The following is a 24,629-nucleotide window of genomic DNA, read 5'->3' on the forward strand; positions in this document are numbered from 1 at the left end:
CGCGGTTCCGAGATTCTCGAGTCGGGAGGGATAAAACACGAAATTTGGTTGCTAATAATAAATCAAACACTGGAAATATTAACATGAATTTTTTTGTATAACCATTTTCGGACGTCCTCTATCCATTTAAACGGTTTTTAACCAATTTTAGGGTGGTGACAATTCCCCTTTAACATAAAAAACTGTCAGCCACAACGAGAAGAAAATCTGCCGCGATAAGCATTCCAAGTAAAGGTATGGATTCCTGAGCGTACTTAACCAAACCATCCAGGAGCCATCAATAGCCAAACCGTCTACTAATGAGAATAGTAGCATATATTACTACCAAGCTCTGGATCTAATTCAGGGATGCGCACGTAGTCTTTAATATCGTAACCAATTCCAATTGTCAGTTCCGAACTCCTCCAGGCTGAACTGGGGCCATGCCAGGCTTACTCCGGATACAAAATTGCGGCCTGTCTCGCTTAATAGCCCTTGACAGAAGACACTAGCCCGACCCGGCTTGTCCTGTCAATGGCCGTTGTCTCGTATTGATAAGAACCCGGTTGCTTAGCGACTAAGATGACGTAATTAACCGTGACGTCACCGCTTCGTAAAATTACGGGTCGACTTTGACACAGCGCGCGTAATTAAAGGCCATCAACACACTCCCGACTGCCATCAACTGACAGTGGTGCCAAAGGCGGGAAGATGATTCTCTATCCACGTATCGCGTATCAACTAAGCCTCGTATTTATATTCCGAAATCACTTGATACTGAAATGAAGCTTAATTTGACGTTGCGCGAGACGTGGCGCTAAAGTACCAGGTGATTAAGAGACGCGGGTTACTTAAGAACGTTGTCAACGTGACGGCTATGATGTAGAGCCAACATTAGCCGGCCTTTTTCAACAGTAGCGAATTTGCCAGAGATAGCGCCATTTCTTGGCGGTAAAAGGGCAAGTTTTGCCGCTTATCAGTGGGGCTTTAATGAGCTGCCAATCAAGTGGCGTGCCTAGCGGTGGGCGAAAGTAACTATATACGAGAGTGTTGTTTAGCGACATCTCGCGAGCACCAACCCATTTCGTTCTCTTTTTAATGAGCAAAAAGCGAGCGTGGCGTCCCCGCCGAAAGTGTCCACTTTTAAATGAGAAGCTTAAACCGTCGCCTACCAATGTCGCTTCACGGCAGTAGTTCCTTGATTAGAAGAGAAGCGTAATACGATTTCTTCCCGACTAAAATCCGACCGGACTGAGTAGATTTTCATCAACAACCCAACTTTCTTGAATGGACCAATGAAAGGCGTGATATTTTTACGTCACGCGAAATAGCGATAGTTTCGCGAATAAGTTATTGGCCCTTTAATTATCGTACAATATTTTTCAATTTATTAATTTGATTAATAAGACTTACGTAGGCTAAATACAAGGGAGGCTATTCTGTAATAATCAAAAATGACAAAAAAACATGATCCTTCAAAAATGACAAAAACATGATCCTTCAAAAATGACAAAAAAACATGATCCTTCAAAAATTAACCAAAAAACATGATCCTTCAAAAACGACAAAAAAACATGATCCTTCAAAAATGACAAAAAACATGATCCTTCAAAAATGACAAAAACATGATCCTTCAAAAATGACAAAAAAACATGATCCTTCAAAAATTAACCAAAAAACATGATCCTTCAAAAATGACAAAAAACATGATCCTTCAAAAATGACAAAAAACATGATCCTTCAAAAATGACAAAAAACATGATCCTTCAAAAATGACAAAAAACACGATCCTTCAAAAATGACAAAAACATGATCCTTCAAAAATGACAAAAAACATGATCCTTCAAAAATGACAAAAAACATGATCCTTCAAAAATGGCAAAAAACATGATCCTTCAAAAATGCGGAAGAGTCTGCTATCGAAATATCAAAGTAACGATAGCATTGGTCGAATTCAAAATCGTAATGCAGACTTAAGTGATTTTAATGAAATGCTTCGACATAGGTCGATGGTGTCAATTTAAGCCTTGGGCCCCAAATAATAAACAGGTACTTTACGTCCGCTTAAGTATTTAGTTTATAATTTAACTCAGATACCGGATATAGCGTAGCATACTGCCAGTACTTAAAATTGAACTTATACAATCGATTATTTGAAATATCGATATCCGAACCTTCTCCAGATTTTTTTGTAATTTTTGATTTTTACAAAATAGCCTTCCAGGGCATTTATTAGATTGGCTCAATATTAATCATTAGGAAAATGATTTTTAACTGTAAAATTTTTTCACTGATAAATAATTAAATACGCGTTTTAGTTTGGAAAAAAAATAAAATAGTCAACGAAAATTATTTTCGAACATTCATAAAAAATATTAAAATATATTTTCAAAACTTGTCAAAATGATTCAAGAAATATAACTTTTTAGCTGAACCGTTTTTCAATATCTGTTCCTTCGAAGATCCAAACCGCTGAATACTACCCTTCAAACTGATGGAAAAGTCCACTTGATAAGATCGAAAAATAAATAATAAATTAAATGAATATAAATATTTTAATTTAGGTATAAATATTATTGACAATTAAGTCCGATATCAATAATTCGTACTACGTGGTTTTGTATTAACATTAATAAATTTGCGATATTACATAAAATACCGTTAACTATTTTATTTTTTATTTTGAGAAAATGATGATAATTAATTAATTAGTGATAAAATTAGTGTTGTTAATTTCCGGGAAAATAAAATGCGGAAAATTTTCCACAAATCGGACAAATAAAAAATTGAAACATAAATTACTTTTTAAGGGTTTTTAATCTTTTTATCGATATAAAATGTCTAATATCAGTAAACATACTACAAAACATTAACAGTGTTACATTGTTAATCAGTTTCAACTAGTCTAGTAGTTTAGTTTTACTTTTAGATTCGAAAAATGATACGAAAAATCCGCTTTATTTAAATTTGCAAACAATATTAGACTAATCATGGAATTACTTTTTTTTTAATTTTTTACGGCAAAATACGGAAAATGTCCGGAAAAAAGGTTTCGGTCATTTTCTGGAAAATTTTCCTACTTACAACACTAGATAAAATAAAATAACACAATTGGGTATTGATTGTTTTTAAACAGATTAATCGTGATAAAAGCGACATTAAATAAAATACCATTAACTATTTTATTTTCTGTTTTGAGAAAATGATCATTATTAACTAAAATAGTGATAAAATAAAATAACACAATTGTTTATCGCTGTTCTTAAACAGATGAATCGTGAGAAAAGCGAACGGCCATATATGGTACTTTGATTTTAACCTTTAAAAGGTACGACTGAAAAGAGACCCGTCGTATAATAATCAAATATAATTAATTTCACGCGAAAAACGTCGCTTCAAAAAATAACTTAATTACGCTCAAATAATTTCAAATGCAATTTAATTGCGTTCTTTTTATTAGCCAAATGCCTGTTCTTGACAGATCCCTCAAAATTAAAGAAGAAACCGTAGTCCTAAAGCAAAAACCAAGTAATTTTTATCAGGGCATTTTCAAAAATATTGATTCTATTCAATTTAAACTTCTACAAGTTCTCCTTAAACGTATTAGAGGGATGGCTTAATTATCCCGAAGAATAATAATAACTATACTCAGTTGCAGGTTAACAAAGGCAAAATATCTAGTACATTTGGCGGAAAGGTACTAGCACGAATTTCCGGTAAATCGGTGGTGGGAATTTAGAATTTGGCCTGTTTACGGTTGATTTTCTAAGTTTCCCCGCGCGCGTTATATAATTTTGGAAAATACCGTCTATTGCGTTATATTTCAAAGTGATCTAATTAATTAATTAACATAGATAAGGTTTAAAAACAGTTGTACTACAAGTGAGGCATACCTAAAAAATTCCGTTTGACGAGTCCAGGGTAAGTATAGAACGGGTAAGGCCGAGATTACCACGTTGACGTACATAATCGTGCGATATGATTATGGTTTAGGAGCATAGTACTAAAAATACGCTATATCGAACCTTAAAAATAATAAATCTCCATTAAATATTTATGGATCACTTTGAACTTTACGCAAAAGACATTACTAAAATGGATTAATATAACACGCGTACGAACCTTTAGGAATTAACAGAAAATAGATGTACTAGATATTTTGCCATTCTTAACCTGCAACTGAGTATACATCCGTCAGAGAATTTAAATCAAAAACCACGTAATTCATGTTACGTTATTATCACTTTAAGGTGACGTCTTTAAAAACCATACGAAGAAAAAAAGGAACAGCGCTAGCAATAGGCCTTTAGATTTCCTTAAAATTAGCAGTCAATCACGACCCCTCGCGGGGGCGGTTTCGCCTAAATCGGGAAAGGTCGAGATTTCAATTTCTTTATGCAACTTCAGCTCTCATTTTTTCTTTCTCCTATTATTTAAGCCAAGGCTTACTTCGGGCTAAAAATGAACGCGTTTCCCCCTCTCCCCCCTCCTCGAACCAACGGGTAGAAAAATGTGAAAAGTGAATTTTCTTCAGAAACCGCTGAAACATTTTTATCAGACAGCGGTAGGGGTCGGATGGGATGGATCTAATATTAGAGCCGGGGAATATGCAAAAAAGTCGCACGCCAGATTCATTCGAGCGAGTATTTTTTATGAATGGTTGGTTGACGCGGAATGAGAAAAAAATGCGAAAGTGATACGCGGTGTTGCCAGCTTGGGATCAGGGTTGGACATAAGGCACTAGTCGCGGCATTTGACTACTAAAATAAATGCTCTGACTACTAAAATTAATCGAAATCTGGTCAATTGGATTATTGAAAAATTTACCAAAATATTCATAAGTAATGGGGAATATGGCGTATCATAAATTAATTCATCAATCCCATTTTTTAATTAAGAAAATCACCTCATGTAACTCAAGTGAGAATAAACTCCTATTTTAATTCTGGCGGGTAAAGCAAAATGTTGGCAGTCCTTATTGTTTATATACCCCCATTTTTACCCCCACTAGTCAGTGACTAGTAAAATTAATTAAGATTGGAGGCTCACTAGTCAGGTTGACTACTAAACAAAATATCCTTATGTCCAACCCTGGTTGGGATAGAAACATTGCCCAGTTGCGCAAAATGTATAATATCACTTTCTTCCATTCTTGCATGGGTCCCGGAAAAATTAGCTATCCAAACAACTTCTTGCGATGACCGAAAACATCACGAATCACCTTCTTTGATCTTTCATGAATCGAAAAGGTTGCATGACCATTTATTGCAATGACCTAAAACATCACTGACCCCCTTCTTTGATCTTTCATGAATCGAAAAGGTTCCATGACCATTTATTGCAATGACCTAAAACATCACAGACCCCCTTCTTTGATCTTTCATGAATCGAAAAGGTTCCATGACCATTTATTGCAATGACCTAAAACATCACTGACCACCTTCTTTGATCTTTCATGAATCGAAAAGGTTCCATGACCATTTATTGCAATGACCTAAAACATCACTGACCCCCTTCTTTGATCTTTCATGAATCGAAAAGGTTCCATGACCATTTATTGCAATGACCTAAAACATCACTGACCACCTTCTTTGATCTTTCATGAATCGAAAAGGTTCCATGACCATTTATTGCAATGACCTAAAACATCACTGACCACCTTCTTTGGTCTTGAAAGAATCGAATAACTCACAGAACATCTTCTTGCAATGACCGAAAACTGCACAAATCAGCTTCTTCGATTTTCCAAGAAGAAAAAGTTTCCAAATATCGTCTTGCAATGATCGAAAAGTCTCAAAATATCTTCTGGCTCCGGAAGATACTTTGACCACCATCTTGCAGTAATCGATTAAGATCTAACACAACCTTCTTGCAAAGGTTCTCCGGACCCTACCCACCAAAAATAAGCCCCAGTCAAACAACCTGCTCGCATGTTTCATTCATTTAAAACATGAAACCTTGCAATTACAGACTTCAGCTAAAATAGGATGTTTTTATAAGAGTAAATTACATAAGTAAAACCGTAAGTAACAGAGTAGCATACAGAGAAGCAGACGACGCGAGAAAAAAGTTTCCCAAACCGGTTGAGAAATAAGGATTTTTTTAATTATCAAGAGGGAAAATTCAAGGCTACGATGCTGCTGTTTTCTCGAAGGGAATGAGAACATTACAAAATGTGCGCTACATTTGAAAATCAAAATTCAAAATGACTAAAAGTTAAACGCCACCCGCAATACAATTAATTCCGGATTATATTCGTGGGCCGCGATAGGCGAAACTCTAAAGTCCAGGGTGGCTGAAAAGATAGTAGTCACGTGACTTTGTGGAGAACTGCAGCGCCATCTATCCTAAGAAATACGAACTATTATTAATTTTATTTTGCTAATGGTGGTTTAAATTTTGATCTAAATTATCGAAGTATTATTATTAATTAAAGCATCTTGTAATGTAAAGGTGGAAGTTAATTAGCTGTCTGCAGTATCTGGAAGGAATAATTTTTCTCTTTACCATCGCACGGCCAACTAGGAACACGAGTTACCAAATCGAAGTTGGCTGTGAAATGGTAGTCACGTGATTTGGTTTTCCCATTTTAACAAGTTGGTTAAGACCAAATTTACTTTATAGTTTCGCCTATTTAAAACATGGCGGGATGCAAGGGGCCCACGGGCCACGTGTTGGCTATCCCTGTTATAGATGTATCAGATTTCTAGCCCGGTGTACCGCAAACATCGTAATGCCCTACGCCAGCGTCAACAGCCCGGACAGGTGACAGAACAGCCAAGGCAGCGAGAGAACCCTACCGCTGACGGTCCCACCTTCGACGCAAGCCGCTCAACCCAGCAGAAGGCGCAACAATGGGACGACCAACCCCTCACTTCGCACACAGCCGTGGGATTAAGAGCGGATGCTATAGCAACTCCAGCCTACGGAGGGAAGGCTCCAAAGCCCCGAAGAAAGAGCTCCTAAAGGGGAACGACGGGCACACTGCGACCCGGCGTAACCCGGCACAGGTGGCACCGGAGATCCCGATGTGGCCCAAAATGCCGGGAAACGGGACCGCCGTGCCCTCATACGGAGGCCCGCCGCCCCACAGCAGGCTACCCAGTCGTCGGAGGCGACCAGTTGGCCTGGACCCTCTCCGTTAGCCGAAGCCGAATTTCCAGCCCCTACCTGATCGAAGTTGGAGGTGGAGATAGGACCTTTGATCACGGCTAACATATCCCAGTGCACCACCGCCCTTATGGGTTGTAAGAGCCGGACCCCAACTCCCCGCTAAAGCCACCAGTTATTGCACACTGCGACCCCATAAGGGCCCCACTGTTATAGTTGGAAAATTGAAGTTTCTCACTTTGACAATCTATAGTTTAGCTCGCTCCTGACAATCACGAGATTTGGTTTCCTTGGTAACCACTTTTCCATAGCGCAAGAATGATAAGAATTTTCCACTGATTGCGCATCCCGTGTGAAATAAGATGTCATTGAATATATTTCTATTGAAAAGTTAAATATAGGCATACTTACGAGAGATTATGTTACATATGACAACACCTAAGAGCTGTTAAAATTTCTCAAACCTCCGTAAGAAAAAAAAACTCATCTTCGAAATTGTCAACTTTATCATGACGACACTCCAACAGGCGGGGGATATTTTTAGAGCAAATCACCGTCGATCCAAAAATAAACCCGCGAACCATTTGAACGTAAATCCCGAAGGTAAGCTTAGCATTGAATCGCCTAATCCAAAGCGAATCAAGTCCATAAATAAATTCAAACAACAGCGCCTCCCGAAAAACAACCACTTACGCAACAGAAAAACGCTAAATGGAGTATTTTTAAAATAGTTCTACACATTCCAAATATAGAATGGCCTCTACAGAAAAAAATTCCACGTTGATAAAAAAAAATCATGCCGAGTATAAAAAAAATAAAAAAATGAATGACTTTGGATGGGGAGGGTAACAGCTGATGTAGCTATACCGCTAGTCGCCGTTACTTCGTACTGGAGTCGAGGTACGAAACAGAAGGTACAGTCCACGAACTTAATCCTTTACTAGACTCTCACGTAAGGTTCGATTTAGAAATAACAATCTCACGTGACGTTAAAGACAAAGGCGGGAATGGAATACGGATTACCTTTGTCGCGGTGTCAGATGAGGTTGGTACTAAGCCTTTACGTGGAAACCTATTTTTCATCGCGGAAGGGGGTGGCAGGGGGAGCCTCGATCGCTTTCCAAAATCAATGGCCGAAGCGATAGGCTATTTATAGGGCCACCCACTGGCAACCACCCGCTTTTACGAGTTAGCGGCGGGAGTGGGCGGCCTTTTCGGGATGCTGGCTCCATTCTATAATCTGTTCCCTTACACACATTTCTCGAAAATCGCCGCCAGCGACGACGTTATATTTGCTGAGCGAAAATCCATAAGAAAGTGATTACTATATGCCCCAACTCAAGGATATTTCTCAACCGTGCACCATGTTTCGCTGTTTTACAAGAACGTTTCCTTTAAATAACCCGTTTTGGGACTTGTCACGAGGAGCGGTACCCTCAGTAGGGCTTTGTTACGCCGCCCAAAGAGTGAGCGCGACCATTTCGAATAGACCAGGATCAGCAACCCTTCTATCGTGGGTTATTAGTTACTTGGAAATATATGTTTTCTTTGCGTCTAGTTACAACGATGAAAATTCGGCACTTTATATACGACTGGCGAGATAACTAACATGACCTACGTGAACAGATTATATTTTGAAATATAGTAATATTTAAAAAATAGTATGTATGAAATCAATGAGTTGTCGTTATTTTGATATTTACAAGGGTTTCTGTAAAAATTTAACCTAATAATGAGTAGGTTTCACTATCATAATTAATTTGGCATTTTCAAATCATCAGACTTGTGAGAGCGGTACTCTCACAAGGAATCTTCCCGAGTTGTTTCTCCCCGATTGTTTTCAAACTCGGGGGTTAAGTAGACCTTCATGTACCTTGAAAGCTCAGTTGAATACCATTGAACCGAAAAGTATTTTCGGTTATAGCCCAACATGGCGGGATTCAGTTGAATGGGAAATTTAAATCTAGTTCGTTTTCACTTCGGGTAGGTTAGTTCAGGTTGGGTTGGGTTGGGTTAGGTTAGGTTAATTTAGGTTAGGTTAGGTTAGGTTAGGTTAGGTTAGATAAGGTAGGCAACTATTTCACGTCGGGTCTTATCAAGGTTATTTTCCAAAATTAAACCCGGAAAATATCAAATTTCAAGGGAAAAAGGTCTAAAAATACACGTCGGTACGAAATAATAAATATTTAAGACATAGTTTAGTCCAAATTAGATATACTATCGTCACGTAACCTACGATATATAAATATGTATCACTAACGGTATATTGAATGAAAACCGCGCAAAACGCGGTTTTCGGTCGATTGGAATTCGGTTGAATGGTACATTCGGACGAATGGGATTTCGGTCCAATGGTCTACAATCTGAAAGCTCCTAAAGGGAAAGTTTCAACAGCCATTCGTACCAACCAAAAATTTTAAACTTAAGTTTAAACTTTCTCTACGTAAAATAGCATGGGCCGTTTTCAAAAATTTAAAAATTAAAGTTTTGCCAAAACAATTGGGTAAAATGGATAAAAATTGGGTAAAATCGATAAAAATGGTAAAATGAATAAAACTTCAGTAGAAACTATTTTTCTTATAGAAAGTTAAGCTTGAGTTGTTAAAACATTTTGGGTTGTCAGGGCAGAGCGAATTACCATTGAATCGTGAGAGCCATTATTTCCGTTTATTCCCATTCGACCGAAATCCCATTCGACCGAAAGAATTTTAAAATGTAGCCCAATTGGCGGGGTGATTTGGTATTTTATTTATAAGGTATGTACTATCGAAGATCCATGTTTAGGTTAGGTTAGGTTAGGTTAGGTTAGGTTAGGATAGGTTAGGTTAGGTTAGAGTTGGTTAAGTTTACTATTTCAGTTTTGGTTCAGTTACTTTTCTTGACTAGGTGAAGATAAAAATATAATTCATGCTCATTCCATTTTATTTTCAAATAAATGCATAGTACAAAGATATTAAAATTTCATAGCTAAATTCATAGTAACTAAATTGAAAACATAGGAAAAGCCAATTTATATAGCAGCGTTCGGTCGAATGGGACACATAAAAGCGTTCGGTCGAATGGGACACATAAAAACCGCACGTTTCGGCGGAATTCGGTCGAATGGGACACCTCAAAAACCGCCTTCGGTCGAATGGGATTTCGGTCGAATGGGACTAAAGCATTATTTCGTTAATTCCATTATCTTAATTAATTTGGCACTATCTTTACGGGCGGCTATATAACTAAAGTGACCTAATTAAGTGAAGATGGTATATTTTGAAATATACCAATATTTAAAGTAGAGTATGTACACAATCAATGAGGTGTCATTATTACATAATGTACCATGGTTTATCTCAAGCACGTAGATATAGAAAGTCTAAGTGGGGGAACGGGTTATAATACAACCAGATTAAATCGCGAGCGCAGCGAGCGCGAAATTTTTCGTTAGCAATAACGCATATTTAAAGTACTGGCTAGACTCGGGACGAGTGACAATGACATTTCCGCACGTGTATCAAACGAAGTTTTTTAATACATTTAATGTTGCGCTCCTTTCGTAAGAAAAGAATCGAGTCCTAAGGGGGGGGGGGGTTTAAACACCCTAAACCCCGCCCTTATATACGTGCTTGGTTTATCATAAAATAAAACACCGTAAACTTAGATAGTTTTAACCATCACAATAATATATTAATTTCTAATTCGCCAACGAAGGCTATTGTATATCGCTAAGATGACCTACGTGAATAAATTATTTTTTTTTAAATATAGAAATATTATCAATTTGTACACCTACACAGTAAATTAGGTATAGTTATTTCACTGTATACAATGGTTTGTTTTAACAAAATTATCGATAAATAACTAACTAAATAACTTACATCATTATGCATTATGGTTGCTGGTCAACCTCCCTCCCCCTTTATACGGTTGCAGTTCTAAGTCTGTAGGATAAATGCAATAACATGGGAGGAAATTTACTAACATTTTAATTTAATTCGTATTAAACCTCGTTACCCAATTTAAATAGTTTCGACAACATACTTCCCAAAAACTCCGAAAACGCGGTGTGTCACTTTCAGCAATTTCCTACAATACAGATAAAGTAATTTCCCACGTATTTCGGCAAAATTATGATAAACCATTGAATTGGAAATTAGTTAGTAGTCGAAAACCACCTATTTCATTTTAGTTAAACTTCCAAAGCTGTAGTATAAAAACACAGAAGTTCATAGTAAGTAGACACAGATATTGATAGTAAAAAAAAAATCTCGAAGTTGGTAATAAACACCCGTGTTCGTAGTAAGAAATCTCCCATGTTTGTAGTAGGAAAACACTCATGTTCGTAGTAAGAAATCTCCCATGCTTGTAGTAGGAAAACACCCATGTTTGTAGTAAGAAAACACCCATGTTTGTAGTAAGAAATCTCCCATGCTTGTAGTAGGAAAACACCCATGCTAGTAGTAGGAAAACACCCATGTTCGTAGTAAGAAACCTCCCATGCTTGTAGTAGGAAAACAGCCATGTTTGTAGTAAGAAAACACCCATGTTTGTAGTAAGAAAACACCCATGTTTGTAGTAAGAAATATCCCATGTTTGTAGTAGGAAAACACCCATATTCGTAAAGGGATAAATCAAAAGTTTGTAGTATTTATTTTCGATTACGTAGGTTCAACCGCAATTTCGGAAATTCTTGGAGCCGCTTGATGTAGGTTGCAGCAAAAGTAGCGTAACTTTTTAAATACTTTTCTAATAACTATAAAATTTCAAGGACATAATCATTGATATATTTTCTATCATTCTCTTAAAAAACCTCGTAAATTTTGGTTTTGGTGACAATTCCCCTTTAACATAAGTCTGTCAATAACCGATTTTCCACTTGTCATTTACTGAGAGTCAAACAGCAATAAAAAATAGGATAATATTTGAAAATGAACCAGCAAGATTTATGATTACGCTCTGAACATAAAAAAAATTCACCCACAAACCAATGGTCGTACCGAAGGGGGTCGAACTCAGGGGTGGGGAAGAGTAAAATGGTTCCGGAAACTGTTTTATTCCCCGAGTTCTTCGGTTTCCCCTTCCATAAAAACTTGTATAGAGGTTAACGGTAATAGTGAGTGTAGGGAGCTGTTATTTCGCGTGGTTTGAGGGGTTTGCCACCACCTTCCTACGCATTGTAACCAAGCCACCTGAAATAAAAGGCATTAAAAGTCGCTCGATGACTTGGGCTTAAGGTGGTGCCAAGGGTATTAATATATTATTTTGCTGTTGATGTGAGTTATTCTATTTTACTATATTTTATTCTATGTGACCAATTTCTGATCACCGATTTACTATAAGTTATAATTTTTAACGATAATTTATCGCGTTGGACGATCAAAGTGGAGTACTTCCAGTTTGATGCACTCCTGGTAGAACGTATATCGGCAAGAGCCCCTCCAAAAGAGTCAGAGTTTCTTTAAAACTAAGCGTGCCACAATAAGTTTCGCCGATATTGGAATTTCGAGAATTCCGCGCTCCGTTTTCTGGATGGATATTTCTATTGTTTACTCAATGTTTATGTTGCTGGATATCTGCTCAGATCTTATGAAAAAGTCGAATATTATTTTCTGAATGGAAGGTCATTTTATAGAACGGTCTCTTTATTTAATAATATTTATTATATAATATTACGCTGAAAGCTATTTTCGATAACCATCTTCAGAAATATTGTATCTATGCATAGTATCATAAGACTATCAAACTTAGTTTGAAACCAATGGGATGTGAACGTTAAGGTAATGACTGGCCACACTGGCTACATGAATCCATCTGGTGGTGAAAAATTGAAACACAAATCCCCAATGCATGCTACCGGATGGCAGGAGGTTGTATAGGTGGTATGGGTGAGGGGGGGGGGTTGGGAAGATAATAATAATCAGCTTGGCTAATACCCAAAGCACCACCTTAGGCCTAAGTCATCAAGCGACTTTTGAAGCCATTAATTCAGGTGGCCGGGTTACAATGCGTAGGAGGGTGGTGGTTAGCCCTACACGCCACGCGAGCCAACAGCTTCCTACACTCACTATTACCGTTAACCTCTACAAGTCTTTATAGGAAGGGGAAAACGAAGAACTCCGGGAAAATCCCTTTAAACTATGGGGAGATAATTTGCAAACTCAACGCTCTTTTTCTTCGCCAGGTAGCGTAGATTCTCTTTTATTTTCCTCACGCGCCTGTCTAGTGCTGAATACGCGCGCCTTTATGCCCAATTCAAACTTAGGGGGTCTTGATAGTCTTATGATAGTACTCTCTTACAAAAATCAAATCAGCTCGATATCTCATTGGTTCCTTCAAACAGAGTACATAATTACGATAAATCAGATATTAGATTATCCGCATTTACGCTCAGATATTACCCGATCAGTAGAATGAAAACCAGATAGTTTTGTCCCGAAATAAAATCCTAAATCCACTACCCCGATTGAGTAAATAAGTGGTTAGCGCTTTCGCCTCGCAGCAAGAGGAGCCGGGTTCGATCCCAGCTTGTGGCTTGAGTTTGCGAGCTATCTCCCCACTGGTTTAAGGGGTTTTCCCGCGAGTTCTTCGGCTTCCCCTTTCCATAAAAGCTTGTTGAGGTTACCGGTAATAGTTAGTGTAGGGAGCTGTTGGCTCGCTTGGCATGAAGGGCTTGCCACCACCCTCGTACGCGTTGTAACCCGGCCATCTGTTTAAAAGCATTATAAGTCGGTTGATGACTTGGGCTTAAGGTGGTGCCAAGGGTATTATTTTATTATTATTATTATTATTATTATTATTATTCTATTAACACGAATTTAAAAAAAATTAAAGTTTCGAAAACTAACATTTTAAAGATACAACATTGAAGCTCCCTTCAAACAATAACTTTAAGCCCTTAAAAACTATCTTCGCAAAAACCTCTACCCACCGAACCGTAAATTTGAACATATACAACCTTTTACTTTCGTTCGAATAACGTACGTATCAAAACATCGTAAGTACAGAAAGCAATAAATTCTAATCCATCGCCAAATCGGGCCAAAAATGAGCCAAATCCCTTAAGAGCATTTTTTCGGTCGCCTATCTCGGAACTTCATAAAGTTTCCACTCAACTAGAAACATTTATTTTTCTTTCTTCCGCTAAAGAAAGGATCAAAGAAAAATAAAATGTAGAATCCTTTCAGTGAGACATCCGAAACGTATGGCTGCCAAGAATCGAGGTGACTACCCCTGGGCGCCAAATGAAAGCCCCAAAAAATAAAATGACCGACTTCTGCTACGCTGTATTTCAAATACTACAGTATATATATTTTTTTACTTTTGGGATAGTCTTACTACCGTTAGTAAAGTTTATATTTAGAAAGTATTTTTGTTTACCTTTTTTCCCATCACTGTTTAAAAAAAAGTTTTATTTTAGACCTCTAAAGTGGTTAAAACTTTTCCCAATATTTAAAACCTTCAGGGAATTTCCACAGCACATATTTAAACCTTCTGCTCTCCAAATTCACTCCTTTTGGGGAGTGTGTAAGTACTTATTTTAAACTTTTTTATGCATTTCAATTCTGAAACAGTAGTAAGTTGGACCTTTTAAGATCTATTTACCTTTACAGACCGTTATTTATTTTAAATTTTAGTTTAAAATAACATTTTGCATTTCGGTATTTGATATAGATGCCCCTAATTGGCTACGTATAGTTTGTACGTATGGTTTGACGCCTTAATCAATGTCCCCTATATTTAAAATCTGTTATCAAACTTTGAAAGACTTAACTGTTGTTAAATATTCCAAGTGATTGGAATATTTTCGTATTGTGTTATTTTAAAGAAAATATTAAAAATCGAAATAGCGTAGTATTCAAATACTAGTCTCGAAATTGGTCAATTTATTTTTTTCTTTGTTTAAGGGAATTAAATGGGTATTCTAAGGACTAAATGCAAGAAATTAACTTTTTTAAACCTTTACCGCAAGGACTGGTAAAGGTCTAGTCTTAGGTATTGTATTCAACATGAAAGAGTAAAATGGGTATAAAATAAATTATTAGACCTTTTTTAGTACCTAAATGGTTTGAAATAAATTATAAGTCCAATTTTAGTCGTTTTATAAACCTTGGTTTTAACAGTGCAGTTGAATTTTTTATCAGTAAGCAAACTATTGATCCTATCGTTAACTTGTAACTTTAACCTTAAACAATACTTCAGAGTTTAAGTACTACTTCGACGCCTTAATTATACTTCGGTGCATTGGTTAACTTGGATAGCATTAACTATAAATCCGGTATAATAATAATTTCAGTGCATTAATTATAATTCTAGATCATGAATTATAATTCTAGATCATGAATTATAATTCTAGAGCATGAATTATAATTCTAGATCATGAATTATAATTCTAGAGCATGAATTATAATTCTAGAGCATGAATTATATTTCTAGAGCATGAATTATAATTCTAGGGCATAATTTATAATTCTAGACCATGAATTATAATTCTAGACCATGAATTATAATTCTAGATCGTGAATTATAATTCTAGATCATGAATTATAATTCTAGATCATGAATTATAATTCTAGATCGTGAATTATAATTCTAGATCATGAATTATAATTCTAGATCAGGAATTATAATTCTAGATCAGGAATTATAATTCTAGATCAGGAATTATAATTCTAGATCATGAATTATAATTCTAGATCATGAATTATAATTCTAGATCATGAATTATAATTCTAGATCATGAATTATAATTCTAGATCGTGAATTATAATTCTAGATCGTGAATTATAATTCTAGACCATGAATTATAATTCTAGATCATGAATTATAATTCTAGATCATGAATTATAATTCTAGATCATGAATTATAATTCTAGACCATGAATTATAATTCTAGATCATGAATTATAATTCTAGATCATGAATTATAATTCTAGATCATGAATTATAATTCTAGATCGTGAATTATAATTCTAGATCATGAATTATAATTCTAGATCTGGAATTATAATTCTAGATCAGGAATTATAATTCTAGATCATAATTTATAATTCTAGATCATTAAATATAATTCTAGATCATTAATTATAATTCTAGATCATGAATTATAATTCTAGACCATGAATTATAATTCTAGATTATGAATTATAATTCTAGATTATGAATTATAATTCTAGACCATGAATTATAATTCTAGATCATGAATTATAATTCTAGATCATGAATTATAATTCTATATAATTACTTATAATTCTAGAGCATGAATTATAATTCTATGTCATAATTTATAATTCTAGATCATGAATTATAATTCCATATAATTACTTATAATTCTAGAGCATGAATTATAATTCTAGGGCATAATTTATAATTCTAGATACAAATTATAATTCCATATAATTACTTATAATTCTAGAGCATGAATTATAATTCTAGGGCATAATTTATAATTCTAGATCATGAATTATAATTCCATATAATTACTTATAATTCTAGAGCATGAATTATAATTCTAGGGCATAATTTATAATTCTAAAACCTTACTTATAATTCGAGTGCATTACTTATAATTCGAGTGCATTACTTATAATTCTAAAACCTTACTTATAATTCGAGTGCATTACTTATAATTCGAGTGCATTACTTATAATTCGAGTGCATTAATTATAATTCTATAGAATTATTTATAATTATATGACATCAATTATAATCAACGCGTTAAAAGGGATTTTACGTTGCATTAATTAGAGCAGCGGATATTAATTATAATTTAACTGCAATAATTAAGATTCTAGCGCATTATTCAAATTATAGCAAAATATAACTTTAATTAATTACTCTCACAACGTCACCAACATTTATGACAACTGCACTAACAATCCCCCTGAAAAAATACTGATAAATTTGCTGACTAAGAATAATAATAATTCCGACAATTAAAATTATTTGTGATAATTAATTTAAATAGAGCATCCCATTTTCCTACAGTAATCCACTTCCAACGCTGCACCACAGCCACCTAAAAATTAAAACAAATGCCATTACTCTGTGGAGCTAAAAATAGCCATAGGATGTCCTCGTTTCAAATCGTCGTCGAGCGAAACCCCTGGATAACACGTTGACCCCTTCCGGGGTCTCCCAAAATATTCATTTGACTCGGGGGGTCAATCTGGATCATTAAACTCGCCTACCCCCCCCCCCCCCCAACCTCCGACCTCGTGTCCGGGAATAGATTCATGGTTCTAAAATAAAACGCCAAATATTCGTTTCGCCTCATCCCATAGGAAATATCTTTTAACTCATCAACCATCGCAAAAACAATTAGATTTCTCTCGCTCTCCCGGTTTCCGCCATTAAAGCCGCCCCTAAGGGCCACTGGTGGCGACATCTAGGGACAGCGGTGGGAATTAATCCCGGTATTATTCGCTCGTTCCACGAGGGCGTGTACTGGCGATGCCTATTTCAAATGGGACATTTTTATTGGGCTTTTGATTTGTGATCACTAACGCCGCGGATTTTTATAGTGCTTCTCAATTGCGTTTGCCAAAAAAAACGAGAAGATAGTCCAATTGCCTTTTCGCGTGCGTAAAATTATATTTCGGTTATCTATGGTTTCATCTTTCGATTTTACTGGACGTTGGCTTCTCCCTGGACATTCGTGTACCACTGTTGGAACACTTCTACAGGGGTCGGTAGTCCAAATATAGGCCACAATAACGTAACTTATTCTGTGGCCGTTTTTACGGTGGAAACAAGCCCATGCCGCCCATGTTGACGATTGTTTTTAGCCTTGTAAAAACTACACCCAATTCGAAATAATAACCAAAAGTAACAAATTTCCCTAAATAAAGAACAGTGCTTCGTAGCGCCTTCTGACGGCCACTAGTGGTACTCTATAGGATTTTAATATTTTCTATTGAGTTTAAAACTTTTAATTTATATAAGATACAATTACTAAACATATAAATATTATTAAAGGAATAATTTACGTTACATAATTTTTGATGTCTAGTTTGCGATTTCTAGAGTTGTTAATTTTCGGGAAAAATAGAATGCGGAGAAATTTCCGCAAATCTGAAAAATAAAAATTGAAACATAAACTACTTTTTAAGGGTTTTTAATGTTTTTAACTTTTTTATCGATATAAAATGTTTAATAACAGTAAACATACTACAAAACGCTTTGGTCCCATTCGACCGAAATCCCATTCGTTCGAAAACGATTTAACATTGAGTCCCAATCGATCGAAAATACCCCAATTGTTCGGTTTACAGCCCAATTTTGCACGTTTATATTATTTTTATAGTACCTACATCAAATTTCGTTTTGATGAGACGTTTTTTAAATAGGTTAACTTCTTATATAAATAAGTGTTGATAGTCTTATTGGAGCCAGTTAGCTAAAATGGAGAAAATAGCTCACAAAGGAGGATTCGAATGAAGAAGTCGCGTTAGCCTTACTCGACGCAATTGCTACAAACTTAACCATTCACATTAAAAAATGAAATTGTTCGAATTATTGTATTCTTGATATAAATAAAAAGTTCAAAGCATAAATATATTTATAAAAGCGCGCCACCCTAGGGAAGTGAGAGACTAACCTAACCTAACCTAACCTTACCGTTAGTACACCTGTAGCAATTTTGTTTAGGTATAACGTTTTTTGCGTACCCTGCTATATCTCGGGGCAGAAGTAAAAAACAAAACAAAAGGTCCCAATGAACCGAATCCACCTTTTGGGCTATATTTCGGAAACATATTGAATTCGGTCGAATGGGATTTCGATCGAATGGGAATATACCCTACAAAACATTATCAGTGTTACATTGTTAATCAGTTTAAACTAGTCTAGAGGTTTAGTTTTACTTTCAGATTAGAAAAAATGAGGCGAAAATGCCGCTTTAATTAAATTTGCAAACAATATATTAGACTAATCATGGAATGAAAACTTTTTTTTTGGAAAAGTACGGAATATTTTCCAGAAAAATGGCCTCGGTCATTTTCCGGGAAATTTTCCGACTTACAACTCTAGTGATTTCAATATAGATGCCGCTATTAGGCACAATTTTATTTTTCATCCAAACTGAAAATCTGACTAACGGGCTTCACACAAAAAGACCGACAGTTCTCTGAGCTCTCTAAAGAGACTTGGACCAGGTCAACATTGACTTCTATATTTTTTGGCTATACCATCTACTCTTTAAAAAATGATGTTTGGCTTTGCGTTCAATTTTTTTTAAAGTATTTCTTTATTTTCTTTAGGGTGGCTGCAAACGTCATCGAGGAACGAAGTCGGTCCGTGAAAGCATCGTCTGTCGTCGCCATGGACAGCCGCGAACGAACGGGGGGCAGTCCAACCGCGGAGAGCGAGCAGCGTCCATCACTCTCCGCCAGGGTCAAGAGTCTCAAGAGCAGCAAATGGCTGGCCATCCTGCTGCTCCAGCTGTGGGCCACCAACTCGCTCGGCGCCGCCACCAAACCCCAGTCTTCCAACTCGCCATTCGTCGAGATGCTACTTCAGAGGACGAGCAGGGCCATGCCCAACTCCGCCTCGTACATGAACGGTACACTATATGCGCTGTTTACTTTCCAATTGGGAATAAATTATAATGGAAAATCCCGAAGTTTGCAGTAGAAAACACCCAAGTTCATAATAGAAAAATTCTGAAGTTCATAATAGGAAAATTATGAAGCTCATAGTAGGAAATATTTCATGTTCATAGAAAGAAATATCCAAAGTTCCTAGTAGGAAAACTCTCGAGTTTGTGGTAGGAAATATCTTGAGATAATAGTAGGAAAATTCCCAGGTTCATAATAGAACTCTAAAGTTCATAATAGAACTCTAAAGTTCATAATAGAAAAACTCTAAAGTTCATAATAGAAAAACTCTCGAGCTAGTGGTTGGAAATATCCCAAGTTCATAGTAGGAAAACTCTCGAGCTAGTGGTTGGAAATATCCCAAGTTCATAGTAGGAAAACTCTCGAGCTAGTGGTTGGAAATATCCCAAGTTCATAGTAGGAAAACTCTCGAGCTAGTGGTTGGAAATATCCAAGTTCATAGTAGGAAAACTCTCGAGCTAGTGGTTGGAAATATCCCAAGTTCATAGTAGGAAAACTCTCGAGCTAGTGGTTGGAAATATCCCAAGTTCATAGTAGGAAAACTCTCGAGCTAGTGGTTGGAAATATCCCAAGTTCATAGTAGGAAAACTCCCAAGTTCATAGTAGAAAATATCCCAAGTTCATAGAACGAAATCTCCCAAGTTCATAGTAGGAAACATCCCAAGTTCATAGTAGAAAATCTCCCAAGTTCATAGAACGAAATCTCCCAAGTTCATAGTAGAAAACATCCCAAGTTCATAGTAGAAAATATCCCAAGTTCATAGTTCGAAATCTCCCAAGTTCATAATAGAAAATATCCCAAGTTCATAGTAGAAAATATCCCCAGTGAAATAAATTCTGGAAATACATAGTTAACACCCGTGAATTTTTCTTCGTCAGGAGTAGAAAGTGATAAGTACCCGGACCATCACATGCTGAAGTTGCTGGCTCCGGCCGTCGTGGAGGGGACGTGGGCGCGCAAAGTGGCGGCCTCCCACGCGGCGGCGGCCTCGGCAGCAGCGGCAGCGGCCGCCGCCATCCGGCTGTCGAGACGCCAGAGCGAGCAGATGCCCAACGGGCGGGTGCGGCCCGAAGAGCCCCCGGAGCCCGACTGCCAGGCGCTGAGGGCCATGTGGAGAGCCACGCGCAGATTCAACAGGCACAGCGAGATGAACAACGACATTCCTCAATTACCGAGCTTCATGCACGGGTAAGAAAGATAACTAACGAATTCTATTTCGTTATGGCGCTCGACGCCCGCTCGGTGGCGCACGTTTCAATTAACAAGTGCGCCATCGTGCGGGCGTCACGTGCCGTTTTGTAATAGAAGGCCCCCTTAATGTTGTATAGCGCCATGTTCGGCATATTCGTGGTAAAAATCTTTCTCATTGACTCCCAAATCCATTTCCCCCTAAAATACCTCCACATTTAGTATGAAAACTTCGAAGCTACACATTATAAATACGATTTAGAGTACTTTGATAACGCCACCATAATTATCTATATTCGATAACTACAACATATTTAACTAATTTGTAAGCCTCGAAATAGAATAGAAAGTAACAACATTTGGTTTCTTATTTCCCTACCTATGGGGAAATTAATGGTAACTACTAAATATATTATTGGTAGAATAAACAACTTTGAAATGGTAAAAATATCATCATTGAACTATTATATTAGACATAAAACTATCATACTAATCATCAAAATACATTAGTAAGAAACTATCATCATTAGAGAGAAAACTACCATCATTAGAAAGAAAACTACCATCAGTAGTAAGAATCCTACCATCATTAGCAAGAAACCTACCATCGTTAGTAAGAAACCTACCATCTTTAGTAAGAAACCTACCATCTTTAGTAAGAAACCTACCATCGTTAGTAAGAAACCTACCATCGTTAGTAAGAAACCTACCATCGTTAGTAAAAAACTGCCATCGTTAGTAAGATAATTACCATCATTACTAAGAAAACTACCATCGTTAGTAAGAAAACTACCATCGTTAGTAAGATAATTACCATCGTTACTAAGAAAACTACCATCGTTAGTAAGATAATTACCATCATTACTAAGAAATTTACCATCATTAGTAAGAAAACTAAACCCATAAGAAAGGTAAATAAACCCATTAGTAAGATAATTACCATCATTACTAAGAAAACTACCGTCATTAGTAAGAAAACTAAACCCATAAGAAAGATAAATAAACCCATTAGTAAGATAACTAAACCCATTAGTAAGAAACCCACCATCATTAGAAGGAAAACATAGATGAGTAGTAAGAAAAAGCAAATATGTCAGTTGTGAAAGTGCATAAAACCTTAAATTCAGTACGAAATCTCACTTAAACCCACCATTAGTCCATTAACGAAGTGATTTCCCTTAACAGGAGCAGATCGGGACCATTCTCGATCAGCGTGGTCCCTGGTCGCTTGGGCGTCGGCGGCGGGTCAAAGTCCAAGTCGGCGCGGCGGAGAGTGTTAGTGAAGGCGCCATCTTTCGGAGGGGGCGGCGGCGACTTCTTCACGGACGCCATCATCATCGACCACGACGGGCGCTTCAGTCCGGAGAGTCCCAAGTGGAACCCGCGCAGGGGCAAAGTGTACCTCAAACCGGGTTTCGGCTTCGATTCGCCCCTCATCGTCAGCGATGCCGCCGGACCCGCCTTCGACCTGTCCGGCTTTGGAGCCTTCCCGGAGGAGATGTCCGCGTACGGCCCGGCCAAATACCGCAAACCGGACTACGTCGTCCATCACGTGCCCTTGAGGAACCCCCCGCCACCCGGACAGTTCATGGACAATCCGCTGGCGCCTTCCAGTCTGGGCAGCGATTTCGGGACGGTGGTCAACAGTCCCGAAGAACGGGCGTTGTTCAAGAGTGGAAAATTGGACGTAAGTACCGTGTACTTTCAAGACCGATACAGGGGCGTAGCTTAAAGAGTGTTTTGTTGGGGGGGCGAAGTTCGACTTACCATCATAAGTAAGAAAACTGCCATCACTAGTAAGAAAACTGCCATCACTAGTAAGAAACCTACTATCTTAAGTGAGAAACCTACTATCATTATTAATAAACCTACTATCATTATTAAGAAACCTACTATCATTATTAAGAAACCTACTATCATTATTAAGAAACCTACTATCATTATTAAGAAACCTACTATCATTATTAAGAAACCTACTATCACCAGTAAGAAAGTTACCATCATTAGTTAGAAACCTGCCATCATAAGTAGGAAACCTATATCATATGCAAGAAAACTACCATCATAAGTAGGAAACCTATATCATATGCAAGAAACCTACCATCATAAGTAGGAAACCTATATCATATGCAAGAAACCTACCATCATAAGTAGGAAACCTATATCATATGCAAGAAACCTACCATCATAAGTAGGAAACCTATATTATATGCAAGAATCCTACCATCATAAGTAGGAAACCTATATCATATGCAAGAAACCTACCATCATTAGTCAGAAACCTACCATCATTAGTAAGAAGCCTACCATCTTTAGTAAGAAACCTACCATCGTTAGTAAGAAACCTAAGATTTAGTGGTGTAGGAACGTTTGAGAAGTTGGGATGGGGCAAAGCAGCTCAAACGCTGTGGTCGGGGGTGGGGAAGTATCCTGGGGATCAGTAAATCGTTTTTAAAAATGCAAATAACGGAAAAGATGTAGTATCTTTGGTATTTCTAAATTTAATAAACGGATTTAAGTTGATCTTTAACACAAAAATAGGAACGATTTCAGTATGTTTCAAGTATACATATTATGATACAACGAATTTTTCTTAAAAAAATTAAGTATCGTAGATTAATAATATCTCTATTTAGCATCTAATATTTTTAATTAGTCAATTTGTAGTTTTTAACCGATCAAAAAGCTGGAGGGGCAATTACATATGCAAGAAACCTAAAATCATTAGTAAGAAATCCACCTTCATAAGCAAGAACCCTACCATCATAAGCAAGAAACCTACCGTCATTAGTCAGAAACCTACCATCATTAGACACGCGCCACGTGCTTATAAAACCACACGCGGATTTATTTAAAGGGATTATGATGTTACATATTTATAGTGGATCACATTTCTGCCACTAGGAGTAATTGGCGCTAGTTACGTTAAAAAAATCGGATGATTTAGTTCGTTATTACTCCCTTTAAGATTATTAGAAATAGTTTCACCTTAAAGATAACAAATCTGAATTTACGAAATTTATCCCAAAAAATCGGATTTTAAACTTACCTTAAAACATTTAATTCCTAATGTTCCAATTAAAGTATCTAAAATCTTGAAATTCTATATTTTTTAAAAAAGCCATTTGGAAAATTTAAAACAATCTTTTTATGTTTACTCATTTTAAAATATAACGTTTTTTTCTTTATTGAAAATATAAGGTTTTTGAATTTTTCTCAATTGAAAATGTTTTCTAACTTATATCAATTGTATATAGAATTTTTCTTTAAATTTTTCTTAATATAAAATAATTTTTTTTAACTTTTCTTAATTCAAATTGAGATAATTTAAAAATATTACATTTCAAAATTAGATAACTTGAAAAATATTACATTTCAAATTGAGATAACTTTAAAAATATTACAAATTTAACAATATTACATTTCAAATTGAATTAAATTTAAAAATTTAAATTTACCTGGAAAAATATTAAATTTCAATCTAAGTTAACTGGAAAAATATTAAATTTCAATCTAAGTTAACTGGAAAAATATTAAATTTCAATCTAAGTTAACTGGAAAAATATTAAATTTCAATCTAAGTTAACTGGAAAAATATAAAATTTCAATCTAAGTTAACTGGAAAAATATAAAATTTCAATCTAAGTTAACTGGAAAAATATAAAATTTCAATCTAAGTTAACTGGAAAAATATAAAATTTCAATCTAAGTTAACTGGAAAAATGTTAAATTTCAATTTAAGTTAACTGGAA

General features: G+C 36.3%; 1 protein-coding gene across 3 annotated transcripts in view; it reads left to right on the forward strand.

The window, feature by feature from the left end:
* Nucleotides 1-24,629, forward strand: part of LOC149962262 (uncharacterized) — a 119,415-nt gene that overhangs the window by 20,726 nt on the left and 74,060 nt on the right. The window contains exons 1-4 of one of the 3 annotated variants that reach the window (XM_090167597.1): nucleotides 14,305-14,374; nucleotides 19,332-19,633; nucleotides 20,568-20,877; nucleotides 22,063-22,564. In XM_090167597.1, coding sequence (XP_090023723.1) covers nucleotides 14,316-14,374; nucleotides 19,332-19,633; nucleotides 20,568-20,877; nucleotides 22,063-22,564 — 1,173 coding nt within the window. In that variant the 5' untranslated portion in view covers nucleotides 14,305-14,315. Of the gene's footprint in view, nucleotides 1-14,304; nucleotides 14,375-19,331; nucleotides 19,634-20,567; nucleotides 20,878-22,062; nucleotides 22,565-24,629 lie in introns of those variants that run through there. The other 2 variants (XM_090167598.1, XM_090167599.1) reach the window with 2 other exon arrangements.

This window comes from Leiobunum rupestre, chromosome 1 (assembly GCF_980474605.1).
Source record: "Leiobunum rupestre chromosome 1, qqLeiRupe1.1.hap1, whole genome shotgun sequence".
NCBI classification, from domain to species: domain Eukaryota; kingdom Metazoa; phylum Arthropoda; class Arachnida; order Opiliones; family Sclerosomatidae; genus Leiobunum; species Leiobunum rupestre.